This window comes from Hordeum vulgare, chromosome 1H, assembly GCF_904849725.1.
Source record: "Hordeum vulgare subsp. vulgare chromosome 1H, MorexV3_pseudomolecules_assembly, whole genome shotgun sequence".
NCBI lineage: Eukaryota > Viridiplantae > Streptophyta > Magnoliopsida > Poales > Poaceae > Hordeum > Hordeum vulgare.
Window position 1 is genome coordinate 507,992,087 of NC_058518.1, and position 25,157 is coordinate 508,017,243.

Consider the following 25,157-nt stretch of genomic DNA (forward strand, 5'->3'; position numbering starts at 1 on the left):
TTTGATAAATAGTATGGCCACAATTGTAGTTTCTTCACTAAAAATACCATGGGTGTCAATACATCATGAAACTTCCCACATGAGTAGATGATTGACTAAGTTTCGTACCATGGAATTTCAGAATTTTTTAAAAACTTTCAGTATTTTTTATAATTTACTATTCATGTGGGTGCGCACTTACCGATGTTCAGTTGTTCACCTTTGTATTTTCGCTTGTAAAGGCGCTAGTTATGAATTTATTTTAATAGGGCCATGTTGCTATCTCCAAATAGCTAGCTAGTTGCAGAGATTGGATTCTATCATAAAAAAACGGGTGTGTGTTGGCCATACGACACAGGAGCTAGAATATATATATCTTGCTTTTTGGATAAGAGAATATTATCAAGAAATCTAGCTTCAACCAGTTTGTGTGACTCTACCTATGGCTATGCCGAAAAGAAATGTCGTTTCATATTCTGATGGAAAGAAAGAAAAACTGCTTTCCTTTAATGAGTGAAAGGAATTTTCCTTGTGTGTGTTGCGCTTGGTCCATTCTAAATTGTCCCACCTTTTTCGTAATTGACGAACCCTAAATGACAACATTACCATTTAAATATTCCAGTATAGTTTGGGAAATAGTCCGTTCCACAATAGTTTTAGCTTGACCACAGGATAGAAATACTAGAATACAAATGTGATCATATCATATGTGCACTAAACGATAGCTGTGAGTTCTATTTTTGTAAGTGGAAAACACAAATTACGGAACAACAGCAACATGCTACTTCTTGTTACAGACGATTGTACATATAAGAAATGTATTTAACTGCAGGAAAACATTATAATTTGACAATACATTTATTATTATTATGTGGTTCGTCCTCCTTCCCAAAATGTATGACAGACTTAAGTGTTGACATTTTTCAGTCTATGATTTTCATTTATAGTATGTTTATAAAATTAGTATAAAGACATTACATAAAAGTATTCTGTAAGATAAATATGATCATAACATTCATATATGCCTAATTCATATACTTTATTATATACTGTGGTCAAAGTCAGGCATCGTAGTCTTGAGGAAGTCAAATGCGCCTTACCTTTCAGAAATAAGTGAGTACTAGCAAAAGAGCCCGTACGTTGCAACGGAAGAAAAAATATGCGCTAGTCAAATAAATATGACATATGTAAAGGAAGTTGGGGCGTCATGCAGTCGTTATCAAAGAGGTTAAAAGCAGAACAAGTAACTTCTATTGTAATTTTTCTGAAAGTCGTTTAGCCAATAAGGATGCTCATAAGTTAGCTAGATTTTCCTTCTCGTTAGTTCAGGATCGTCATATATGGCTTTTGAAACCCTGTTACTCAAATGTAATCCCACTTTTTGTGCTTTTTGATGAATAAAAATTTGGTTTACCCCTAAATAAAACTTCTCCTCATCTTCATCTTAAAAAAAGTCCTCCTTATCTCTTCACTTTGTTCTTACCGGTTCCTCATTCCAATGGTGGCCGCCCCCTCTCTTCCATTCCTTGTGTAGACACCTTCTCGCATGCGTTCTGTCAGCCACGCCACCTTCGTTGCGCTATCCCCGTCGAGGGGAGGAGGAGGAGGGGGGGAGGAGGGGCGGCGCGCAGGCCCATTCTCGCATCAGGGAGGGAAGGAGGAGGGGCGGCCGGAGTGAAGCCGCCGCGCTATCCTCGGCGAGGGGAGGAGGAGGAGGGGTGGCACGCAGGCCCATTCTCGCATCAGCGAGGGAAGGAGGAGGAGGATGGGCGGCCGGAGCGAAGCCGCCACGCTATCCCTGACGAGGGGAGGAGGAGGAGGGGGGAGGGATGGAGGAGGAGGAGGAGGGGCGGCGGAGCACCGACTTCCTTCTGCCTCGACACCGCCGGCACCAGGCGCCGACGACCTGCGGCCGAAGCTCCCGCGAGTACGTCGTGCTCGAGCCCATCATACAGGGTGGGGTGATTCTATAAAAGTGAAACGTTTTTCAACTTAATAAAGGACTGCAAAGGACTGCGGGTTGATTTAGAAGAAATGAAAGGGTGTTTTCACAAAAATGCCACGACGGACGATTAGAAACCGTATTTGCTTTATTATTAGGGAGAGATTTCTATTTCACAGGGGTTACGTGTACTTTTGCTTCCAGACAGGATTCTTCTTTTAAACCATATGGTCAGATGAATTCAGCTCTTGTGGCTTGATCAATAAATACAACATATATTTGGGAAAGTGAAGCAAACATTTCAGCATGTAATCATATGCAGATAAATTATAGAGATTCCCACTACTTATTATGGGTCAAATGCCTTTACATATACCAGGAGCAAATGGACAGAGTTGAGATCAACATGATTCGGTTCTCTTCCCCACTTCCCCTCTTTAACAGGAGATTCTCTTGCAAGTTGCTATATAAATATGAATCTTCACACCCTATAATAAACCTGAATATTTTTACCATATTCCATGCATTCAGCAATAAATAATGAGCACAGATAATTACAATCAACAAGTCAAATAAAACAACAATTCAAACATGACCCTCGACAAATTCAACAACTCAAATGTTGCCAATAAATCGAATGAATCATACTTTTTTAGTGCAACCACTTGGCATATGTATTCATGAGGCCAATGTCGACCAACACGACCCTCGACTCCTCAGTGATCCTCACGATCACAACTTGCTCGGTTTTGGTTATCGCCTTTCTTTGCTTCAACCCTCCCCCCTCTCAATCTCTGTGTGCTCCTTTGAGTTCTTCTTTTCAAGCTCCATTTTCTCGCACACCTTCATCTTCTCGATCTTCACCCTCTCCCTCTCAAGTAGCAGCCTCTCCCTTAGCATATCCGTTCTCCAAGTCCATCTCCGTATGGACATCAAGTAGAGCTTGTATATTCCCCCTTCTACTCCTCCGTGATATCTTTTCTTCAATTCCACTGCTTTGTTGGAGAGCATCCCCCCAAAGCCGACAATGTGCTCACCACTCCGTTATGGGTGGCCCTACCTTTCTTCCAATTCTCCCACCTCATCATTCTACTACTTTTCCGCTACTTATAGACAGGAGTCTAGGAAGGAGGAGGATTCAATGCTCAGTCCCAATGGTGGCGGGAGAAAAGAATAATGTGCATATGGGTGATGGAGGTTGAGGTCAAAACGGAGGGTAAAAACACGAGGAATAAAGGAGGAGAATTAGGGCCAGTTATTTTGGTAGCTTTTAGAATAAGTTGGAATAATTTGTCCCTTACCCAGCTTATTCTTGAAGCCCGATCAAATTATTTTTTAGAAGCCTATTAAAAAAGCTACCAAGAGAACTGACCCTTAGCAGTGGCCACTACGAGAAGAGTGAGGACGAACAAATATGTTTGTCCCTAGGAAGTGGGGATCTACCTTTCTATCTTTTTGACCCGGTCGCTGGCATATATTCTCTTCTTAAAGATTCAAAGCATGCAACTTGTACAAATATATCAATTAATGTTTTTAAGTAAATCAAATTGTTTTTATTGGTTTGGTTCAACCAAGTTTCGTGGTGTGATGATCTTGGTTCAGTCGCCTTCGTATTGCTTGGGTTGCCGTTGGGTTGTTATTCTTTTGAGCGTGCCATGAAATTCATCCCGAGAAGTATGTTGACATTCTTTGTATGATTGTAGCTGTGGGAAACATTCAGGGAGGATAACATCGAGTAAATTAGCTAACTATTGATGTAAAACAGCTAGATATACAATTGTTATCGGACCAACTAGCATGTCGCTGCCTCCAAATCGGTAGTTGCAAATATTGTATTCTATCACTAGAAAATGGGTGTGTGTTGGCCTTACGATCCAGGAGCTAGAATATATATCTTGCTTTTTGGATGAGAGAATATTATCAAGAAATCTAGCACCAACCTTTTAATGTGCAACTCTACCCATGGTATTAAACATTAATTAAAAAAGTCCTATGTTACGGTTCCGTGGAAAATAATAAAAAATGTTCACCAGGGATTTTTGTTGTGTGTGCTGCAGTTGTTTGGTACCAAATTGTCCCTTTTTTTAGGTAATTCATGAACGTTATAGGGTAAGATTTCCTTTTGGTTCTGGGGGAAGGGAACTTTTTGTCGTGAGAAGTAGTTGATTAGTGTTTTCAGCATAAGTAGCATCTAAGTATTCCAGTTTGGGAAATGCATAAAACTATATTTAGAAGATTCTAGAAATCCTAAAAAGGGTTTTAATTGATTTATATGTAGATGTGTTCTACATACCTTATTCTTTACTAAATAGTTCATTAGCTTGTAGGCTTAATATTAATAATTTTTTGCCTCTAAAAATAAAAGTGATTGCTCTATTTTGATCCACATATTTGCCTTTTTATGTATATCACAATGGAAAATTTATATTGGTGAAAATGTGTATGCACATATATCATATCAATATCAAATACATACTTTTCAGAGTTTTAAGGGAGTAATTTTAAAAAACTGTTGTCTAGGCTACATTTCCACTTATATATTGTTGTGTATCAAGCACAAGGAATTTATTTTAATTTCATACAAAAATATGTATGTGACAACCATATGGCGTGATTATTGGATAATTTCACATATTCTTGCAAAATTACACCGCCACTGTTATTTGGTACAAAAATTTCAATAATTAGCTAGTCATTTTTATGTTGGAAGTTATGAGCTCATGTTGACTCAAATCATAATAAATATTTTTTATGTTTATACAATTTATGATATACTAGCAAAAGGGCCCGTGCGTTGCAACGGGAGAAAAATAATTAAATCTCCAATGGTGCTGATCATATTATGTCTTTAAAATTTTAGGACATTTCTTGAAATGCATGAACATTTTTTGAATTAGCAAACATTTTTTTCAATTGCACTCAAAAAATAATACCCAATTTGTTTTTGAAAATCATGGACTTTTATTGTTTTCATCAACATTGTTTTCAAAATTATGAACATTTTTCTGAATATGCGAATATTTTTACAAAAACACCGAGCATTTTTTGAATTCACAAACATTTTATGTTTTCTGCAAACTTTTTTTTCAAAATTCTCAGTTTTATAAATTGCAAAAGTTTTCAAAGTTATAAATTATTTAAATTAAAAAATGGAATGGAAATATTAAAATAAAAAACGAGACTAAAAACAGAGGCACAAATTGTTTTTAAGATTTTTACACGGACTTTTGTTTAAAATCTTTGAGTTTATATTTTATGGACATTTTATCAAAATTTAAACATTTTTTGTATATGCAAACATTTTTCAAAACTCCTCAGTAGTTTTTGAATTCTCAACAAAATATGTTTTTTTGAATATTTTATTTCGAAATTCTCAGTTTCTTTAAATCTTGAAAAGTTATTTGAAGTTCTAAATTATTTAAAGTACAAAAACAAAATGGAACTGAAAAGAAAAATAAAAGAACTAAACCAAAAAAAACAGGCACCCATGCATGGGCCGGCCCAAATAGGTGTGCTGCATCTTTTTCCAACGGCCAGAGTGTAATATAGCAGGTGCCTACATGGGCCGGCCCAGTCCGGAGATTTTCCTGTTTGAAACGTTTTTTATGACTTATAGGTGGCATTGATGGGTAATTTTAGTCAACTTTAGGGGCAATTTAAATGACGTACAACAGAAGCAATATTTGCTTTATTAGTAGGTAAGATTTAGGCCTAGTTTTATAACGTTAGAATGGCACATTAACTTCAAGATTAATATACTCGATCAATGCTTGTTTGCTAAGAATATATATACTACATGGTTCGTAGAGAGAATTACTAGCAACTGATCCACTTCATGTAAGTAGCATGAAAATGGAAAACAAAGAGCAAAGGTACTAGATGAGATACCTGCTTCCATTAAAAGAACCACATGGGAGGCACAAAATCCGACCAGGATAAATGGAGCAAACGTGATAGTGTGACACCATCTTGTGTTTTGCTTTATTGTACTTTCCTTCGTTAGCACTAGTGCAGAAAAGCCTAGCTCTGGAGTGGTGAAAATGGACTTGCTGGCGTGGACATCCGACACCATCAATACGACATCACTGTTAGAACTTAGTGGTGGCGTTGGAGACGACGCCGGCAATATTTTGAATACCTATGGCGTTGGACAGAGTTGCACACCTACACTATCATATTTAGCTAATAAAAAATACATAGGAGTGGAAGCTTATTCCATATTTGCAGCAATATAAACATATATACTAAGTTTCACCAAAATGTTGGTACTGATGAACTACCTTGTTCACAAACTAAATGTTTCAGCTATTCATAAAAGATACTACAACTTTACAAACTAAAAAAGTTTCACCAATTCACAAAAGAAACTACCAAGTTCACAATGGACCGATCTGCCCCATTTAGATACTCATATTCTGAATGCGGCAACCTCGGTCCACTGTAGATGGAGGCAGCGGGAAGCACAACGGTAGCACTTTGTGGCCCGTAGGAGCACAACAACACAACCCATAGGTCCGCAACAACATTGTGCAATATAGCCAAGGGCGGGGAAATGTCGGGCCCGACTCCTGAACGCAGGTGCCGGGGGGGGGGGGGTGAAGATCGGGGAGCAGGGAGACGACACCAACGACTGACTTGTAGGAGTAGAAGATTTGGTTGCATGACTCCAATCATGTGTGTTGATGTCTTATAGTGTTAGACACCTTCACCGCTATCCTTAAAAAGCGCCCTCAAATGTCCACGGACGTGTCCACAGATAGCCAACCGGCTGACGTTCTACAACGGTACCCCTCATATTTTGGACTACGGAATGTGATAGACAATCGGCAGGACATTGACTGAGAACAAAAAGAGATGAGTAGAGAGACGTGCGTTGTGGGGAGACGTGGTCCACGAGGATCATCCGAACTACCATGTTCCTTCCCTCAATTTGGCATGGAGTGGGGGAGTTTGGATGTCCAGTACGGTCCTCGAACAATTGAGGAATAGCGTTGGAAGTCCAAAAGTGTCTGGATATCAGGTCTAGACATATAGGGGAGAAATGAGGGTCCGCGTTGAAACACCCTTTTACGTCGTTATCTGGGTGACGGGAGTGTTTGTGCATTAGAAAGGGAGCTGAGGTTCGGCACTGTTGGGTGTGCTTAACCCCAGGCCAATATAGAAATGTTGGTAGTTAATAGGAAGAAAAAATGCTATGCTTCACCTGGTTGCCTAGGGCCCAATTCTGCCGGTGCATATAAGTAACTTCCACCACCCCTTCCAAACTTGGAGGTCTCCAGGAGTGGGAATATCGAAGATTCATCTGGACATCGGCTTAGCCAAAAATGGAGAGAGGGATGCGTCCGCGGCAGGGACGATTCTAGGGGGGGACAAGGGGGGGGGGGGGCTAGACCCCCCCTAACAAATTGATTTTTCTACTATAATAATGGTTGTTGTAGCTATTTTTTTACTTCATATGAACTTTGCCCCCTCCATGAACAAACTTGCCCCCCTATGCTTGTATGTTGCCTTCGTCCCACTCCACGGCAATATGCAGAAGATCATAATGGTATGTTTTTAGGCTCTTCTGCCATGGCATTCTCCGTCATTGTTGACTCAGCTACGCTCGAAGCCCTTCCATGTCGGGAAGCTCTGTCACTCACACTTGATCTCTCGTTATACAAAATCATTATTGCATGTGACTGCAAGACAGCGATTTCAGAAATTAAAAAGGGTACTTTAGGCAGATACTATATATAGCATCACCAAGGAGATTGCAGCCCAGGCAGGAGAGTTTTCCAGTTGTGAATTCATTTTTGACGGTTGCTCTATGAATTGGGAAGCTCATAATTCAGTAAAATTCTCTAGTATTTAAGACTCTGGCCGCCACTTGTGGCTGGGAGTTCCTCATGACCCCATTGTCATTCTTGTAAAAAAGCTCTGGCGTTGCACCAGGATGATATAATAAAAAGGAACCCGTGAAGTGTGAAACAGACTGCATTAGTATAGATTTTGTTTCAGTAATATATATGTGTGTATAACATATCTGCATTATCATCAATTCCTCTTTTGATTGGTATGGACATATGGTTACATGTGCAGACGATATAAATATTGTACATTAGAATACATACGAGATAAGTTAAACCCATGGAGGATGGAGACAGGTCGATCGCGCCATAGACCACTTGCTACTAAAGTATTATGAACATATTGCATGCATCTGCATAGCCTTTGCATGCGTACGTTGACAAGTTGACATGGACACCATGCACGAGACTTATCTCATGCACATGCTTCCACTTCCATCCATCGATGTAGTGCATGCGTTTCGGTATCATTCATTCTCCATTACCGACTAGATCTTCAAGTGCTTTAACCTAATCGTCAGAAATTACAAGATTAATCCCAGCTTTAGTCCACACATAATTCTATAGGAACCACAGTAAAGCCGCCGGTCGTACCTGTCGGCCTCGTAGCCGGCGTTGTGGCCTGAGCCTGGGCAGGGCGAACGGTAGGCGGGGAAGGGCACCTTGCCGGCCTCGATGCGGGCGATGTCGTGGACGAGCAGCTCGTAGTAGCGTTTGACGTCATCGGCCGACTTGCCGCCACCAACGGCACGAGCGACGTTGTGCCAGCGGTCCGGCGTGTCCCGGTCGTGCACTGCCAGTGCCTGCTCGAACAGCTTGTTCTGCTTCGGCGTCCACCCAGCCCTCCCGGCCGCGCTCATTGACAGGGACGCCATTGCTCGATCTACGATTGGGCTTATGATTTTGGTACCGTGAACTCGTTGGTTGCACAGGCTGCTTCTGAGATGGATGAGGAAGAAGGGAGTGAGAGGGGATGCTACGTACTTATAGCCGGCCGGACTGGACAATTGAGAGGAAGGATTCAGCTCTGTGGGGGCGGAGAAGATGGAGAATAATGTGCATACGGGTGGAGGTAAAAAGAGAGAGGGATATTTGAAGCAACCGGCCACCACGAGAGGAGTGAGGAGGGGGGCTCAGCTGGAGAAGGAACAAACATTTGTGTCCCTTGGAAGTGGGGGATCGACCTTTCTATCTCTTAGGTGCAGTTGCGCCGCGAATCAGGTCGGCGTCCTTCATCGACGTCTTGCTCCTCAAAGATTCAAAGTAAAAAATGTAAATGTATGTGTCCATATACATGCATACACATTCTCATAGTTCAAGTGAAGACTTGTGCATATTCATATGCAATATGCAGAAAGAGGGTTCTCATCTCTCAATATTAATCAAAGCTATGGCTATGTACTTTGTTTAAAAACAAGAATCAAAACTATCTGTTACACTAAATTATGCAAGTGCTACAACGTGCATGTCTTGACTTCTTATTTACACCACAAAATATCAAAACATATTTTTTACTAGTAATTTGGTTCAACTAACTCCTTGCGTGGATGATGATCTTGGTTCTAACCTCCAACATATTTACTGGGATTGCATCGGGTTGTTACCCTCTTGATTGTACCTTCAAAGTTTCAGTTCTTTTAAAAATAAAATCTATGTTCCATTATTTGTAATATTCATAGATGATAACATCGAGTATAAATAAAGTTAATCAATTATTTCTTTGTCATGGAGCTAGATATATAGTTAAGAGCATCTAGTCGCTATTTACATATAGCTAGTTGCAAAGATTGGATTCCATCGCAAAAATTCAGGTGCGTGCTGGCCATACGAACCAGGATATATCACTTTTTCGGATGAAAGAATCATATCTGGAAACCAAGTTCCAACTTTTTTGTGCATGATTCTTCCTATGGCATTAAACATTCCAAGAATTGTTTATTTTGGAGTCCCACGGAAAGAAGAAACTCTTTCTGGTATTAAGCCACAAGAATTTTCCTCCGTGTGCTGCGGCTCATCGATGCTAAATTGCCCTTTCGTTTAGACGATTCAGGAACGTTTAAGGGCAAATTTTCCCTTGATATTGAGCACAGTATATAGACAGGGGAATGGAAATGTTAATTTGACACCTAAATACATGTGTATTTATTAGAACTGGTACTAAATGGGCATATATACCATTACAAGAGTTACACTCCCTCCCTTAGCTTACTATGATTGTATGCATTACCTTGTGATTTATGGTTGGAGGCTAAACTTGAAAACTGTAGTGACATGGATCAGACACATGGGTCATGCATGTCACTGTGCTCATGACGTGGTTTATAACACTATCAGTGGCGGTTTTGGCCAGGCAGCCCAGGCGGCGGCCTAGGGCGCGAGACCCATTTGCTTTGTTGACTGTAGCAATTTCATGCGTTTCATGTTTTTAACGCAGTGATTCTACAGCTAGCCTGCAGCGTCGGTCCATTGAACTATATATATAGTTTACTTATTAGTCTTGTAAGTAGAATTCATCACGAAGCTTTAGAAGGTAGATTGATCCGTAGACAAAGAGAAACAGGGGCCCGGCGTCAGTGTCATTTCAGTAATCAATGTAAGTAAGCATATATGCAGTCCTGCATGCACGTCAACAGCCATACGCATGATAGTGGCACACTTCGGAGGAGCCGGTGTTGTACGTTTCGAAGGGGCTAATAATAAAGCTTATCACCATCTGCCTGACCCATGTGTATATCAATCAGGATTAGATCTCATGTGGCACACAGCGGCATGCATGCACGCACCGGCCGGCAAGCCAAGCCGGCCGGCCACCGACGCAGCATCAATGTCCATGCAACATGCACGCACGCACGCCGGCACGTCGGGCCACGTGCATCCATACACGCACACTCACGTAAGCATGTCCCCACATCATTCGTACCTCGCGTCGACGGCGTCCAAGGCAGCGGCGGATGGGCTAAGACGGCGAGCTAGCCGCCCGGATGACTCGATTTGGTGACTTTGTGTTTGCGCACAACTTCTCGGCCTCCATATCCATATGGAGCGCGCTACATTTCTCATATGGCGACCACACATATGACGACTCTGCTAGAGCGCTCTGAAGCTTGGTAAAAATCACATCTACGCATAATTGGAAAAGTGTGAAATACAGCTTCGGGATGGTGGGTCAAAAACGGGGGATGATACTAATAGCGGTAAAACACCCACGGCCGAACCAGCGGTGAGACTGGCTCTACGAAGGAGCAGCCACATACATCCACCCCGACGAATCCGTTGAGATTTGGGTCGTCCGAGTCTACCTCCGCGCCTGGCAGACTCTGGGGTGTTAGGGTGGAGATGGACGATCCGGTGGAGCAGGAGCTGCCACCACTTTCACCACATGTTACATCGGGAGATATTGAGATGCCAGCGTCGCTCACTCGGCCCTTCTTGGAGGAGACCTCGCCGAGGACGATCATGAGATCTGGGGACCGGAGTGAGGCACAACGGACGGCTGCTTATGAGATGGCGGCATCCACGCAGCATGGAGCCAGGGCGGTCACTTCTACCCCTAATGGGGACTTTGGAACTTTGGAAGCGGTTGGGAAGCTGGCAGGTGGCCATACCCCAACGGCTTCGGTGACGACATTCTCTGCTCAGGGCGTCGCTAGTGACCCTAGCCCAGATATGGGCATGGCTGTTGGGTGCGACCGAGGTGGGCACGACTGTTCTGTCGGGCACACCATAGATGATCGTGCGTGCCGGCGTTAGGCAGTCGAGCCCCAGACAAGAGGCAGGAGGCCACCGTCTGCATGGGCATACCACCAAGGAGATCATCACCTTCGAAGGGATCCCCGACCTGGCGACAACAGAGAGGCGGACGAGTAGCTGTCTCCAGGCTCAGTCGGACATCGACGATCTTCAGTTGGGCTGTGCCATGCGGACGGCCCAGCTCCGTGACATTGAGACAACTATAGGTATGTTGGTTAGTAAATATTGTTCTATCTTGCATTTTTCAGATGATGATATTATATTACGTGCAAACCAAATCGGGGTTTGTCTGGGTAATAATGGGAAGGAAATATCAAAATCAGTGAACAATCTCTTAGATTTAGAGGCTGAGAGAGCTATGGAGATGCTTAGGAATATTGCGGGAGTTAAGCCTATGGATGATTCTGATATTAATGCACTAGGGATGGAGGCATTAGACGGTCTCTGTGAGGATCTTAGGCCACCATCACTATTGCCACAAGAGGGTAACCAAATTGGTTCGGAGGGTTATGTGGACCCTTTGCAACTTAGTGCATGCGCACAGTCTAAGACCGATTATATGGATCAAATGGCTGAACAGGATAAGGCGAAACGCCCCTGGAAGCGCAAGGTTTATCCTGAATCTGCGGTTCGCAGAAGCGCAAGACTTAAGACTGCAAAAAAAAAGATGACAAATGAAAGAAATCTTTTGGAACAGCAGAGGTCTAGAGACTTGGCTAAAAAAAGATTTCTAGCGGAAGCAACATTAGAACACAAATTAGATTTTATTGCACTAATGGAAACTGGGAGAGATAATTTCACGTCACAATTTCTTAGTATTGTCTCTAGTGGTATTGACTTTGATTGGCACCGTCTACCGCCCATAGGAAGGTCAGGTGGGATCTTACTTGGGGTAAGGTGCAAAACGTTCGAAGTCCGAAACGTAGTGTTCGGGGACTTCGCTGTAAAATTTAGAGTCCGCTCGAAGGAGGACAGATTCCAGTGGGCACTTGTGGTTGTGTATGGTGCCGCCCAACCAGAGTTAAAAATGGATTTCCTAGCCAACCTCATCCAAATTTGTGGGGATGAGCGGTTACGAATTTTGGTTGGGGAGACTTTAATATCATTAGGCGAAGAGAGGAAAAGAATAACGACAACTTTGATGGCAGATGGTCATTTATCTTTAACACAAATATCAAAAGCTTAGATTTGCGAGAAATTGAGCTATTGGGCATAAAATTTACTTGGGCCAATGCTTTGCCTAATCCAACTTTTGAGAAGTTGGATTGGATTCTCACTAGTGTGGATTGGGAGCAGAAATTCCCTCTCGTGACAACATGAGCGTTGCCGAGAGCGATTTTTGATCATACCCCTTTGCTTGTTGACTCAGGTGACACTACACATGCGGGCAACAAGAATACCTTTTCTTTCGAGTTAGCAGGGTTTGAGAAAGAAGGCTTTGTGAACCTAATAGCTAGAGAATGGGCTAAGGTCATCTGGGAATCATTGATTGTCGATCGATGGCAAAACAAAATTAGACACCTAAAACAGTTTTTAAGGGGCTGGGCTAAACATGAGAGCGGGAGATATAAGAAGGAGAAAGAAAGACTTCTCAATCTTATAAATGAGTTAGACTTAAAAGCGGAATCCACGCTGTTAGATGACAATGAGAGGTCATCTAGAGCACACGCAGAACTAAATCTTAAATAGCTTCTTCGAGAAGAGGAGTTGAAATGGACACTTAAAGAAAAAGTGTGGCAGGTGGTTTATGGTGATGACAATATGCAGTTTTTCCATCACATTGCGAATGGAAAACACAGAAAGAAAATAATTTACTAGCTTGAGCAAGACGAGGGTACGATCGTGGGACACGAAAATCTGAAGTTGTATATCTCTGAGTGTTACAAGCGTCTATTCGGGGAGCCTGATGACAACTTTGTGTCCATGGACGAGCAGATGGTCGGTGATATTACTCCGCTCGGGGATGATGAGAATGAGATATTAACCACACCATTTACGGAGAAAGAGGTGTTTGATGCAATTTCACATATGAAAAACAATAAGGCACCAGGTCCGAATGGATTTCCGACTGAGTTCTATAAGAGATGTTGGCACATCATTAAAGGTGATTTACTTCCAATGTTTCAGGACCTGTTTAATGGCCACTTACAGCTTTTTCACCTTAACTTTGGGACAATTACGTTGTTGCGAAAGAAGGAGGGGCGGTGCACATTGAACAGTCCCGACCCATTTGCCTTCTCAATGTGAGTTTCAAGATTTTTACAAAGGTCGGGATGAATAGATTGTCGTAGATCGTGCATGCAGTGGTGCAGCCTAGTCACACGACGTTCATGCCGGATAGAAATATACTAGAGGGTGTGGTTGTCCTACATGAGATACTGCATGAAATTCACTCGAAGAACCTAGATGGGGTGATCTTCAAGGTGGATTTTGAGAAAGCGTATGATAAGGTTAAATGGCCTTTCCTACAACAAGCCTTACTTATGAAGGGATTTGATGAGGTTTGGAGGAAACACGTTGAATCATTTGTACAAAAAGAAAGCGTTGGAATTAAAGTCAATGATGATATAGTACATTTCTTTCAAACGCACAAAGGGCTTCTGCAGGGAGACCCAATGTCCCCCATCCTATTCAGTGTAGTTGCTGACATGTTGGCAATTCTAATGGGGAGGGCTAAAGAGGAAGGCCAGATTGGTGGACTAGTACCACATCTAGTGGATGGTGGTGTGTCTATCTTACAATATGTTAATGGCACTATATTGTTCATGGAACATGATATTGCAAAAGCCTGAAACATGAAACTTATAATGTCCTTATTCGAACAGTTGTTGGGATTGAAAATTAATTTCCACAAGAGTGAAGTGTTTTGCTTTGGGAGAGCCAAAGATGAACAAGATTCATATAAACAACTGTTGTATCTGAATTGGGAAGCCTACCGTTCAAATATTTAGGTATACCAATTCACCACCGTAAGTTATCAAACAAAGAATGAAAATGTGTTGAGGATCGTTTTGAGAAAAAACTTAGCTGCTGGAAGGGTAAGCTATTGTCATACGAAGGAAGGCTCATACTGATTAACTCAGTTCTCACGAGCATGCCGATGTTCCTTCTGTCCTTCTTTGAGGTACCGGTAGGGGTACGAAAAAGATTGGACTTTTATAGATCCCGCTTTTTCTGGCAGAGTAATGAAATTAAGCAGAAGTACCTGCTTACTAGGTGGGACATTATTTGTAGACCTAAGGAACACGGAGGTTTGGTTATTGAAAATTTAGAGGTAAGGAACACATGTCTGCTAAGAAAATGGCTGTTCAGACTATCTATGGAGACGGAGGGCATGTGGGTACAAATTCTGTGCAATAAGTACCTACAATCTAGAACCTTGGCTCAGGTAACAGTGAGGCCCAATGATTCACCTTTCTCGAAAGGCTTGATGAAAATGAAAGCGGCATTATTCCAGAAAGCAAAGTTCATCATTGGAGATGGTAAGTCTACGAGATTTTGGGAGGATATGTGGTTGGGGGAGGCGCCTCTAGCCATACAATATCCATATCTCTATAATATTGTTCAGCGTAACGAGGCATATGTTGCCACAATATTACAGCCTAACCCTCTAAATATTCAATTCCGGAGAGCTATAATAGGTCATAGATGGGAGGCATGGTTGCACTTAGTCACAAGTCAACCTGGGCGTTTGGGTACCCGAACTCGTTACCCGAACCCGAACCGAACCGAATTACCCGAATTGCCGGGTAATTCGGGTATCGGGTAAGGGTTCGGTTCTCATTTCTTGACTATTCGGTTTTCGGGTTAGGGTTCGGGTTCTAGTCTGGAAAACCCGAAATATCCATACTACCCAAATTATTCATACTGTCCAAATTTTTCATGTTATTATTACACTAACTTGTTACCCATACTAACTAAAATACCCATATATCCAAAAATACCCATACTATCCGAGTTCTTCATATCAAAAGTTGATGTATGCTCCGAATATTTTGGGTATTTTGGGTACCCAAATTACCCAAACCGAAATTTTGGGTAATTTGGATTCGGTTTTTTTTTATAGAAACAAATTTGGTTCCCATTTTCGAATACCCGAATTACCCATAAACCGAACTACCCGAACCGAAATAACCAAAATACCCGAATGCCCAGGCTGAGTCACAAGACTCGATGTACGGTTATCGGAGGAGGACGATACGCTTCATTGGAAGCTAACACCTACTGGCATCTTCACTATGAAGTCGATGTACGTAAGCCTCATCGACACAATAACAATACCCAAGTCCAATCATATTTGGAAGGTGAAAGTGCCTTTGCGTATCAAAGTCTTCATGTGGTTTGTGCACAAGAAGGTGATTCTTACCATAGATAATTCGGCAAAGACAAATTGGGGGGGGGAGTAAACGTTGTTCCTTCCGTGACCATGATGAGACTATCAAACACCCCTTGCTCCAATGCCCACTAGCTAAAATCCTATGGCACACAGTCCGTATAGCATTTAATATCATACCACCGGATAGCATTGATACATTGTTTGGGACGTGGCTAAATGGGGTCGACATAATTATTGCCACACATATTCGTATAGGAGTATGTGCATTAATTTGGGCTATATGGAACTATAGGGATGATGTGACCTTTAACAGATTAGCAAATGTTAATTTCTTGCAGGTACTCTACAGGGCATCGACGCTGATCCGTACATGGTCGTTACTCACTCGTGCGGAAATCAGGGAGCCTTTGGTTACTGGGTCTATCCGGTGGGAGATGGTAGCGCGAGATATCTACAACCGGTTTGGATGACGGTCCGGTAATAGGATAGATGGTTAGGCATCTATGCCTATTTTTGCCGGTTGTGGCATCTTTTCTATCTCATTAGATGATTTTGTTGCCACTTTAGAGCTTGTTCGGAACCTTTGGATATTTATTTGATTTCATAAATAAAGTGGCTGCATACATCGTTTCGATGCAGAGGCCGGAGGGAACCCTCCTTTTCTAAACAAAAAATCGGTGCTCCATGGGACAAAAAACCCGAAAAACTATGTACTTACCGCCCTAAAACCCACAAAATTGACGTTTCTACACCGGTCAAGGCTCTAGTTAGTAGATGGCATATTCACTAAGGAATGTTGGAGTAGTGGCAAAGTCAACACATTTGGGAAGCAACAATCCAGTGTTGATGAGGACATGAGAGAGCGAGCTCCAGCAAGCAGAGGCGGCAGCGGTTGTGCGCGAGGGTGGGTGAGTTTGGGGGGAGGGAGCTGGCCGCAAACCTGGAGGTCGACTGGACCGTAGGACGGATCCTACATGGTCCCGCGCAGGATGAGAGGGTGGCGAAACAAGCGGAAATGGAAGGTGGCTCAACATAGAGGAGAGGGGCAGAAACGGGATGGATTCGTCTACACAGGGAGCGGAAGGAGAGGGACATGATGACCGGATAGGGTGAGGAAGAACCATGAGGAGCAACAGAGGCTAGAAAAAACCCAGCGATTGCGAGCTGCTGACGCGTGGCTATCTATTGTTCCCGGTTGGTGTTACCAGCCGGGACTAAAGGTCCTCTTGCCTGGGCGCCCCGCAGCGGCCACGTGGAGCTCCTTTGGTCTCGGTTCGTAAGTCAACCGAGATTAAAGATTCTGGGTATTTGTCCCGTTTGTTTTGTCCCGGTTTAAGAACGGGGACTAAAGGCCTTGTGGAACCGGGTTTAATGCCCTGTTTTCCACTAGTGGGAGTATATGGTGCTTTGTGAGTTGTGCTTCGGTTAACTGATGCGTGTTCTTTCTTCAGTCGTTTTTGCAGGGCTATTTCCTTCTGTAGCTTTGTTTTTTCTGTTGCTTGTTTTTTTTTCTATAAATAGGTTAAGTGCAGCAGTGTTCACCCGAAGAAAAGAAAAGGTGCAGCAGTGTAGCCAGCGAAGCGAGGTAGAAGGTAGTTTTATTTATGAATAATAAATAGAATCATAATAGAGAGGCACAAGTTCCTCAATACAAGGGGTGCTATACATGGTTAAGCCACATCGTAGTAGAACACTCCATGCGACTGTATAAAGCTGGTCGATCTGCCACTCTATTTTGTACCCTACCGATTTTCTAAGGGATAAAATTCCTGCCGGTCATCAACAATTTAATCTCTGCAACCAGTTTTTTTTTAAAAGAAGGACTACCTCGTGGCAAGTTTTTGGCCCGCATCGCAAAAGAATAAGGTCCGCTACGTGTATCCTTTACACGCCAATATCTTGGATGAGATAAATCCTAGCCACCAAATGCCCTTCAAATATCCTATGTCCATCCTAAATCCTATGCCCCGAGGTCATCTGAGCCTCTTGTCTCCAATCTGTACGTGTTGCTCTCTTAACCACTCTACCTTCATCGCTTACCACCTCCCGTATGGATCCTCTTCTATTCGGCCACACCGCCTCCCATATGGATCCTCTTCTATTCGGCCACACCGCCTCCCATATGGATCCTCTTCTATTCGGCCACATCGCCTCCCCAGCTCCGGTCTGGATATCATCCCACTTGGGTAAATTGGTATTGCCACATTGCCCTAGTGGCCTCACTAGTTATTTGGTGCTAGTTAAAACTGCAAGTAGGACACGCTAGTTGAAAATCCAGCAAGGGTACATGTAATTATTTTGAAAAAATGCAAATACTTAACACTCCACTATGGTCGAGTGGTTTATATAATAAAAACCAATGATGCTCAACCAGGTCATTTTGAAGCTTCTCATGAGTTCCTTGATTGTGAATCTGATGAAGCATTTAAACCCTCAAATGACATTGAATTATGTTCTCAAAGCTAGATAGGATCACCCACATTTTGAAAACACATACCATTGCCAATCCATAACTCTCATCCCACACAATCATGTTGTTGTGGATGATCACACGAGTTGCCATCACCTCCTAGAATGTCTTAGTTTAGGAATTTCGCAAACACTCCAAAATAGGCTTGGAGCACTTCAAATGGCCACTCAACATCCTTTCTAGCAGCTTCCTATCTTTGGTTGGAGGGACACTTTTTGTTACCTCTTGGTTTGAAGAAGGCCTCATGTTATAGTCATGACCATTGAGAGTGTAATTGCACTCAGGAGCTTCGCCTGAACACAACCTTGCAAACAATAAAGACCATCATAACACATTGATGTCATCTTGAGAACCATGCATGCATGCCAAAGTAAGAGTGCCAAATCCAAAGGTCATGTGATGCAACTCCTTCAAGAATGGTGGTGGGATTTTTGCAATGGCCTTGGTATTACCCTTGTTGAGCATATGTGCAGTTCTTACATTTCTAGTGCATGTAATCCGGGGAACGAAGCATACATGGAAACCCTCTTGATTCTTCAAGTTTCATGAGCCTTGTTGTGTCTGCGGGAGTTGGTAATCTCAAGTACTGCAATCCAAACACCTTCACCACTTTAGTAGATAATTTGACCATTAGTTTGAGGCGAGTGCTTTCATACATCCGGAGGTACTCATCTGAAGAATATGTAGCCGTGTCATAGGCAAGCATCCACATTGTAGCCATGCACTTCTAAAGCAGAGAATCCAATGGTTCCAAGGACTTCCTTCTTCAGATTAAGTAATCATCATAGTAACGAACACCATGGTAGATGCAATCGAACACTTGTCGATGTGTCCAAAATCGACAACAAAAATAGGGATCATAGTGCATTGGGGTAAAAGTAGTCGTCGCCAACCTTAGATGCCCCCATGTCTTATTCTTGTTCAACACTTGATGCCCCTTTATTGATACTTCTAGTTGATAACACGCTCCTCCTCATGCATCACCTCTGCAAGAATCGCCTTTATCATTGTTATTTCATCCTCCTCATACGACGAAGAAAAACCAATAAACATCGAGAACATAAAAAAATGGCGATGGCAATTGGCCAAACACTTACAGGGTGTGGTGTCCTCCATGGAAATCAATTGTAGGAGAAGAGGATACCTAGGTTGCAGCCAAATCCGGGGTAGAACGACAGCGTAGTCCAAGCCGGAAAGGTACTTGGGTGAATTTGCGGAGGTCTGGCAAGGCCTGGGAGATGGTTGGTGTGGTATAACGGCATGACGCACACCAAGACTGAGGATACGGAGCACATGGGGAGGTACGGAGTGGGTGGAGGGATCTAGGTGAGTTTTTTGGGTTGGACAGTGTGTTGGAATCTAACGTGGAGGACTTCCATACTCCCTAAAACCTTTCCCCAGTTTGTTGTCGGGTTATATGACTCCAGATAACATGAGCGGTCCAAATAATTTTGGTGTACGCCATTGGATGGCAAAAAATGTCCTCCATTCCGGATATTTGCGTGCGATTTAGTGATTCGCGTTGGAGTTGCCCTAATTTATGAAGACTAGTCAAAATTGGAGGGTTTAGAGTCCACGGTGATCCATCCCTCTAGCTACCATGATGCGCTCTGGCTGTCTGAGGCAATTCTTCACTTGGGCTCCTTTAGCTCTTCTTTTATTCAGCCTCCCTTGTTTTTTTACTAGGTTTTTTGTTGACTGGTTGACCATGAAGGTCTGAAATTTTTTGACTTGTCGTCGTCTTGACCATTTTACCAAATAGTAGCGGGTAGGATCGAGGCAAATTAGTTATTTCTACAACAGTTCTCAACTAGGGGTGGGGGCTTACCTCTGCAAACCCTTGAACTTGGGGAGCAAACAAACGGCTGCCTAACGTGATTCTTCGGAGTAATAAGCATAGCAAAAGCGGCTCCTCCAACATAAAAGGGGATGTTGGAGCGGTTTCACTGAGTGAAAGAGAAATCATTGACCTCAACGGGTGGAAGGTTGGGAAGCGGCCCATGGCCCGGACCTGGTATCACAATATCCGCGGGAGCTCCGCCATCAACGACAACGATGCACCCATGCAAGGAGAGATGGCAACCCTAGCATGAGATAGGTGCTTTGTAGTTGTGTGATTTGTTCTCGGTTCTGCTTTGTCATCTGATCAATGGGTGTGTGTTCTCTGTCCTTGGTCAAATAATATTGTTTTAACACATATACTGGTGATCTCCACAGCCTCTATCATGGCACCCTAACGAGATGCTAAGCCGTGAATACTCCCCAAAAAATGTGTGACACCGCATGTGTTTAATCTTTGTATTAGTAGTAGTAAGTGTGTGTATAACATAGTTGGCATTAACATTAATCTTTCTCTCCATTGATATGGATATATGGTTCATGTGCAGACAATAATATAAATATTGTACATCAGAATAGAGAGATAAGTTAAACACATGGAAGTAAGGAGACAAGTCGGTCTCAGTACATACTTATAGACCACTAGCCATAGCCACTAGTGTATTATGAACATGCATGCACTGCATGGTCGGCCGACTCTTTCTGCCGGTTAGTTTTGCATGTATATATTACATGGACACCATGCCCACGCAGCCACGCTTATAGTAAAAGGTACACCCCAAGCACCATATGCACATGCTGCTTCGTTCAATCCATCTGCTTAGTGTGCATCATTTCTTGTCCATTAACCGATTATCTCCTAGATCTTCAGGTGCTTCAACCTGATCACAGAAATTACGTGATTAACTCCAGCTTAAGCGCATTCATAACTGAGAAGAAGCACAGAGAATTTTTAATGTTTTTGAAACGGGGGGTCACCCCCGGCCTCTGCATGGAAACACGGTGATGGCGGTCATACCTGTCGGCCTCGTAGCTGGCGTTGTGGCCGGGGCCGGGACATGGGGGACGGTAGGCGGGGAAGGGCACCTTGCCGGCCTCGATACGGGCGATGTCATGGACGAGCAGCTCGTAGTAGCGCCTCACGTCGTCCGCCGACTTGCCGCCGCCGACAGCCCTGGCGATGTTGTGCCAGCGGTCGGGCGTGTCCCTGTCGTGCACCGCCAGCGCCTGCTCGAACAGCTTGTTCTGCTTCGGCGTCCACCCCACGCTCATTGACAGAGAAGCCATTGACGTCGCTCGACGATTGGTTCCTCGATCGACAATTAAGCTGGCAAAGCTGCTATGTACGTACCTCGACCTATGACCTGAACTACGCTTGGATGTTGGCTGCTGGTGAGATGGATGAGGAAGAAGGTGTGACAAGAGGTGCTACTTATAGCAGTCGAGGACGATTCAGCTTTGTGTGTGGCCGGAAAAGAAGAGGAATGTGCATACGAGTGGAGAGGGAAAAACTAGAGGAATTTTGAAGCAGCAAGGCAGAACGAGATGAGCGAGGAGATTGGAGAAAGGAACAAACATTTGTGTCCCCTGGAAGTGGGGGATCTACCTTTCTATCTTTTCGGCCCTTTTGCGTCGCGAATCGCCTCGGCATCCTTCCTCACATCCTCCCTCTCAAAGATTCAAAGAAAAAAAATGCAATATATATGCATCCCTACATGCATATACATGTATGCGCTCGTAGTTAAAGTTGACAATCGATGGTTAGTGAATAAAAGTTAATTATTGGTTACACCAAATTAACCAAGTTCTATTAGCTTTGAAGTGTGCATGTACATATATGCCGACTCTTATTTGCACTACAAAATAGCGAAAAACTGTTCTTTTTACTAGAGTTGTGGTTCGTTCAACCAACTTCTTGCGAGCGTGATGATATTGGTTCTACCATCGACATATTTGTTACGGTAATAATGTTGGGCTGTTTTTTCTTGAGTGTACCCTTAAACATCTCCATTCTTCATTATATTCAGAGAGCATAACATATAAAGAAAATTAGCTAATTGTAACATGTAAAGGAGTTAGCTATGTAGTTATTTTAAGAGCATCATATCGCTATCTACAAATAGTTAGTTAGGAAGATTGGGATTCCATCACCAGAAAGCGGGTGCGCGTTGGCCATGCGATCCAGGATATATCTTGCTTTTTTGGATGAGAGAATAATATAAAAAATCTAGCTCCAGCAATTTAGTGCATGTCTCTGACTATGGTTTTAAGAACTAATTGCAACAAAAATTGTATTTGTAAAGAATTGTATTTCCTGAAGCCCAGTGGATGTGTGGCACGCCTCCTTGATTCTAGATTGTCCCTCCATTTTGGAAATTAATTCCGAAATGTTGAGAGGCAACCTTTTGTGATACAAAGCTCAATAAATAGAGGGTGGGGGTAGTATCCAAGAACTAGGTAGATTGTGTGTTGAGCACAAGTGATGACTTTTAGGGGGGGGGGGGGGGGGGGGGAGGAGGGGGGGCATGATATCCAAGAACTAGGTGGTTTGTGTTTTAAGCACAGGCGATAAGTTGTAAGTGAGATTATGTCAATGCAAATAAACGCTTCACATCGAATGTATAGGATTTATGTTAATTTGACACCAAACAGCAAACACATGTGTACTTAATATATAGAACTAGGATCGAACAGACATTTACGGTCTGAGGCTATGCTAATTTTACACCAGTGCAACAATTATGCTCCCTCCCTTAGCCTACGATGAGATTTGACATTACCTTGTGATTTATGGTCCGAGGATATGTACCTATGCATAAGCAAATCATAAAATTATTTTATTTGAGGAATTAAACAAGTACATTCATGTGTGCTTTTTTCCAAAAAATATATACGTACGCGAATAGCCAATATTATTTCCTACATAATAAGTCAGACAAAAATGGAATAAACATACATGTATATGGGTTTCTAATTATGGTTAAAATATCAATACATACAGTAGTAGTAGAGCCAGCTACACGTGTAAATTCAGCTTGCGCCTGAAAGGGTGTGTAGTTCTCCGTGGACATAGACTTAGGTCATCATTGTCTTATTTTTCTTCATTTATTTTTCTTTTGTATTTGTCTTTGCTCCCAACTTTTCTTCAGCCTTTTTTCGTTAATTATATCTTCTGATACATGAATATATTTTTATTATTTATCAATTGAGGCTAAAATAAAATAAAAATACATAAATGTAGTTGTGCACAGCTGACAGACATACAACTGTATTTGTGTGTTGTCATGGACATGTAGTTGCACATAGCCGACGGGCATGCAACTCTATTTGCTCGTTGTCGGTGGACATAGCGCCCGCAATATCGTCCGCTATCCGCATTTTTCTATGTGAAACACAATCCGTTACCAGCCCGCTAACCCTTATTTAAAACTTTGGGAACAACAGGTGTGCATGGCGTAAAAAAATTGTATAATCAATCAAATGGATACAATAATAAATAAAAATGTTAAAAATCTGTATGGATCTCCATGTAAGATCTAATGGATATATCGTCGACTTAGACTTAGCGAAACCGATATACAAAAGATGCTTTCGGAACATAATCAAAATCGTACCACGTATAAAGAAATGTAGTGGTCCCACACTACTGGAAACCAAAATATTTTTGGGAGTCGATGATTTTCTTGTCGCTATAGTGCTAGTTCATGCTAAAATTATTACCCATGTTTGTCCTCAGCCCACAAAAAAGTAAGAAACATGGTCGACACAACCCACCCACCAAAAGCACTACCGCGTGGCAAGTTTTTGGCATGCACATCACAAAAGAATAAGGTCCGCCGTGTGTATCCTTTGCACGCCAAATTTTTTTAGATCAATAGGGAGGAGCTCCCCGGTTCCATTACTCATTAAGAAGCCATAATGTCAGGTTCAAGATACAAGTCTAAAAAGGTAAAAGGAAAGATAAAACACAACACAAAAGGAGAGCTCTGGATATCTACCAGCCATGCTAAGGAGGCAAACACGGGTCCCAGAGCATTACACGACATTAAGGAAGGCTATAAAGAAAACTCAGGGATGTGCCAAACGGGGAACATTTTCTCTCTAGAGACACCTTCATGCATAACGCGCCACAGGGGAATCGAGCGCCTGGAGGACCGAGGTCGGGCTCAGCACGTCATCGGTATGAACCGTGGACAACATCTTGAGAGCAGGTGGCTCACTTTGGAAGCCATCTACCCCCACCCAATCCTCAATGGCCCTCTCAGCAATTGTTGGAGATGGAGGTAGAATGTGTCGATCTTCTCCAACATGTGGTCCTTGAAGAGCAGCCACCATTTTCTGATTGTTCCTGAGAGTTGCGACCTGATCTGTTTCATGGACAACCAAACTGCCCCATTTAACACAATGTTGTTTCTGTGTTTCCACAAAAATCCAGAGAGCAGCAGCAACTACTGTGTTTAGGGCTTCTAGTCTTTTTCCAGCAATCCAAAAAGAGGAAAAGGAAAGGATAGAGGCACCTATATGCATGTTAAATAAGGATGAAATTTCCTTCCAAACCCGCACAACAACTACACAATCACAAAACAAATGTTGAAAAGATTCATGTTCAGAATAGAATACACAGTCACTAGGTTTTTGTATGTTCATTTTCAGGAGGTTATCTCTAGTCATGATTTTATTGTAGGAAACCAGCCATAGGAAGATTGGATCCTAGGGGGAACCACCAGCTTCCAAACTCCTGGTATATAAACTGGAGTAACCCCCCTGTAGTTTATGATAGCATAGAGAGAGCTGGAGGTATAGGTACCACTAGAATTGTATTGCCAGACTAGTGCATCAGTCTCATAAGAGAGAACTACACTTGAGGCAATAGCTTCAAGCTCATACCAGGATTTCATGAGTGTAGGGATGAAGGACCTCCTAAAGATAAGTTTCAGGGTGCCCCCATCCACACTTGTCTAATGGTGATGCCTTTTTCTCTACAGATGTAGT

At 42.7% G+C, this 25,157-nt stretch overlaps 2 protein-coding genes across 2 annotated transcripts; both read right to left on the reverse strand.

Annotated features, from left to right (window-relative positions):
* Positions 1–7,932: 7,932 nt before the first annotated feature.
* LOC123451776 (protein RADIALIS-like 3) lies at positions 7,933–8,828 on the reverse strand. Its single transcript, XM_045128316.1, has 2 exons — positions 8,365–8,828; positions 7,933–8,280 (listed from the first exon to the last, which is right to left on the reverse strand). The coding sequence occupies exons 1-2, from the start codon at positions 8,643–8,645 to the stop codon at positions 8,259–8,261; spliced, it is 303 nt and encodes a 100-aa protein (XP_044984251.1). The 5' UTR covers positions 8,646–8,828; the 3' UTR covers positions 7,933–8,258.
* Positions 8,829–20,663: 11,835 nt separating this feature from the next.
* On the reverse strand, positions 20,664–21,589 carry LOC123451785 (protein RADIALIS-like 3). Its single transcript, XM_045128327.1, has 2 exons — positions 21,184–21,589; positions 20,664–21,046 (listed from the first exon to the last, which is right to left on the reverse strand). The coding sequence occupies exons 1-2, from the start codon at positions 21,450–21,452 to the stop codon at positions 21,025–21,027; spliced, it is 291 nt and encodes a 96-aa protein (XP_044984262.1). The 5' UTR covers positions 21,453–21,589; the 3' UTR covers positions 20,664–21,024.
* Positions 21,590–25,157: the final 3,568 nt, after the last annotated feature.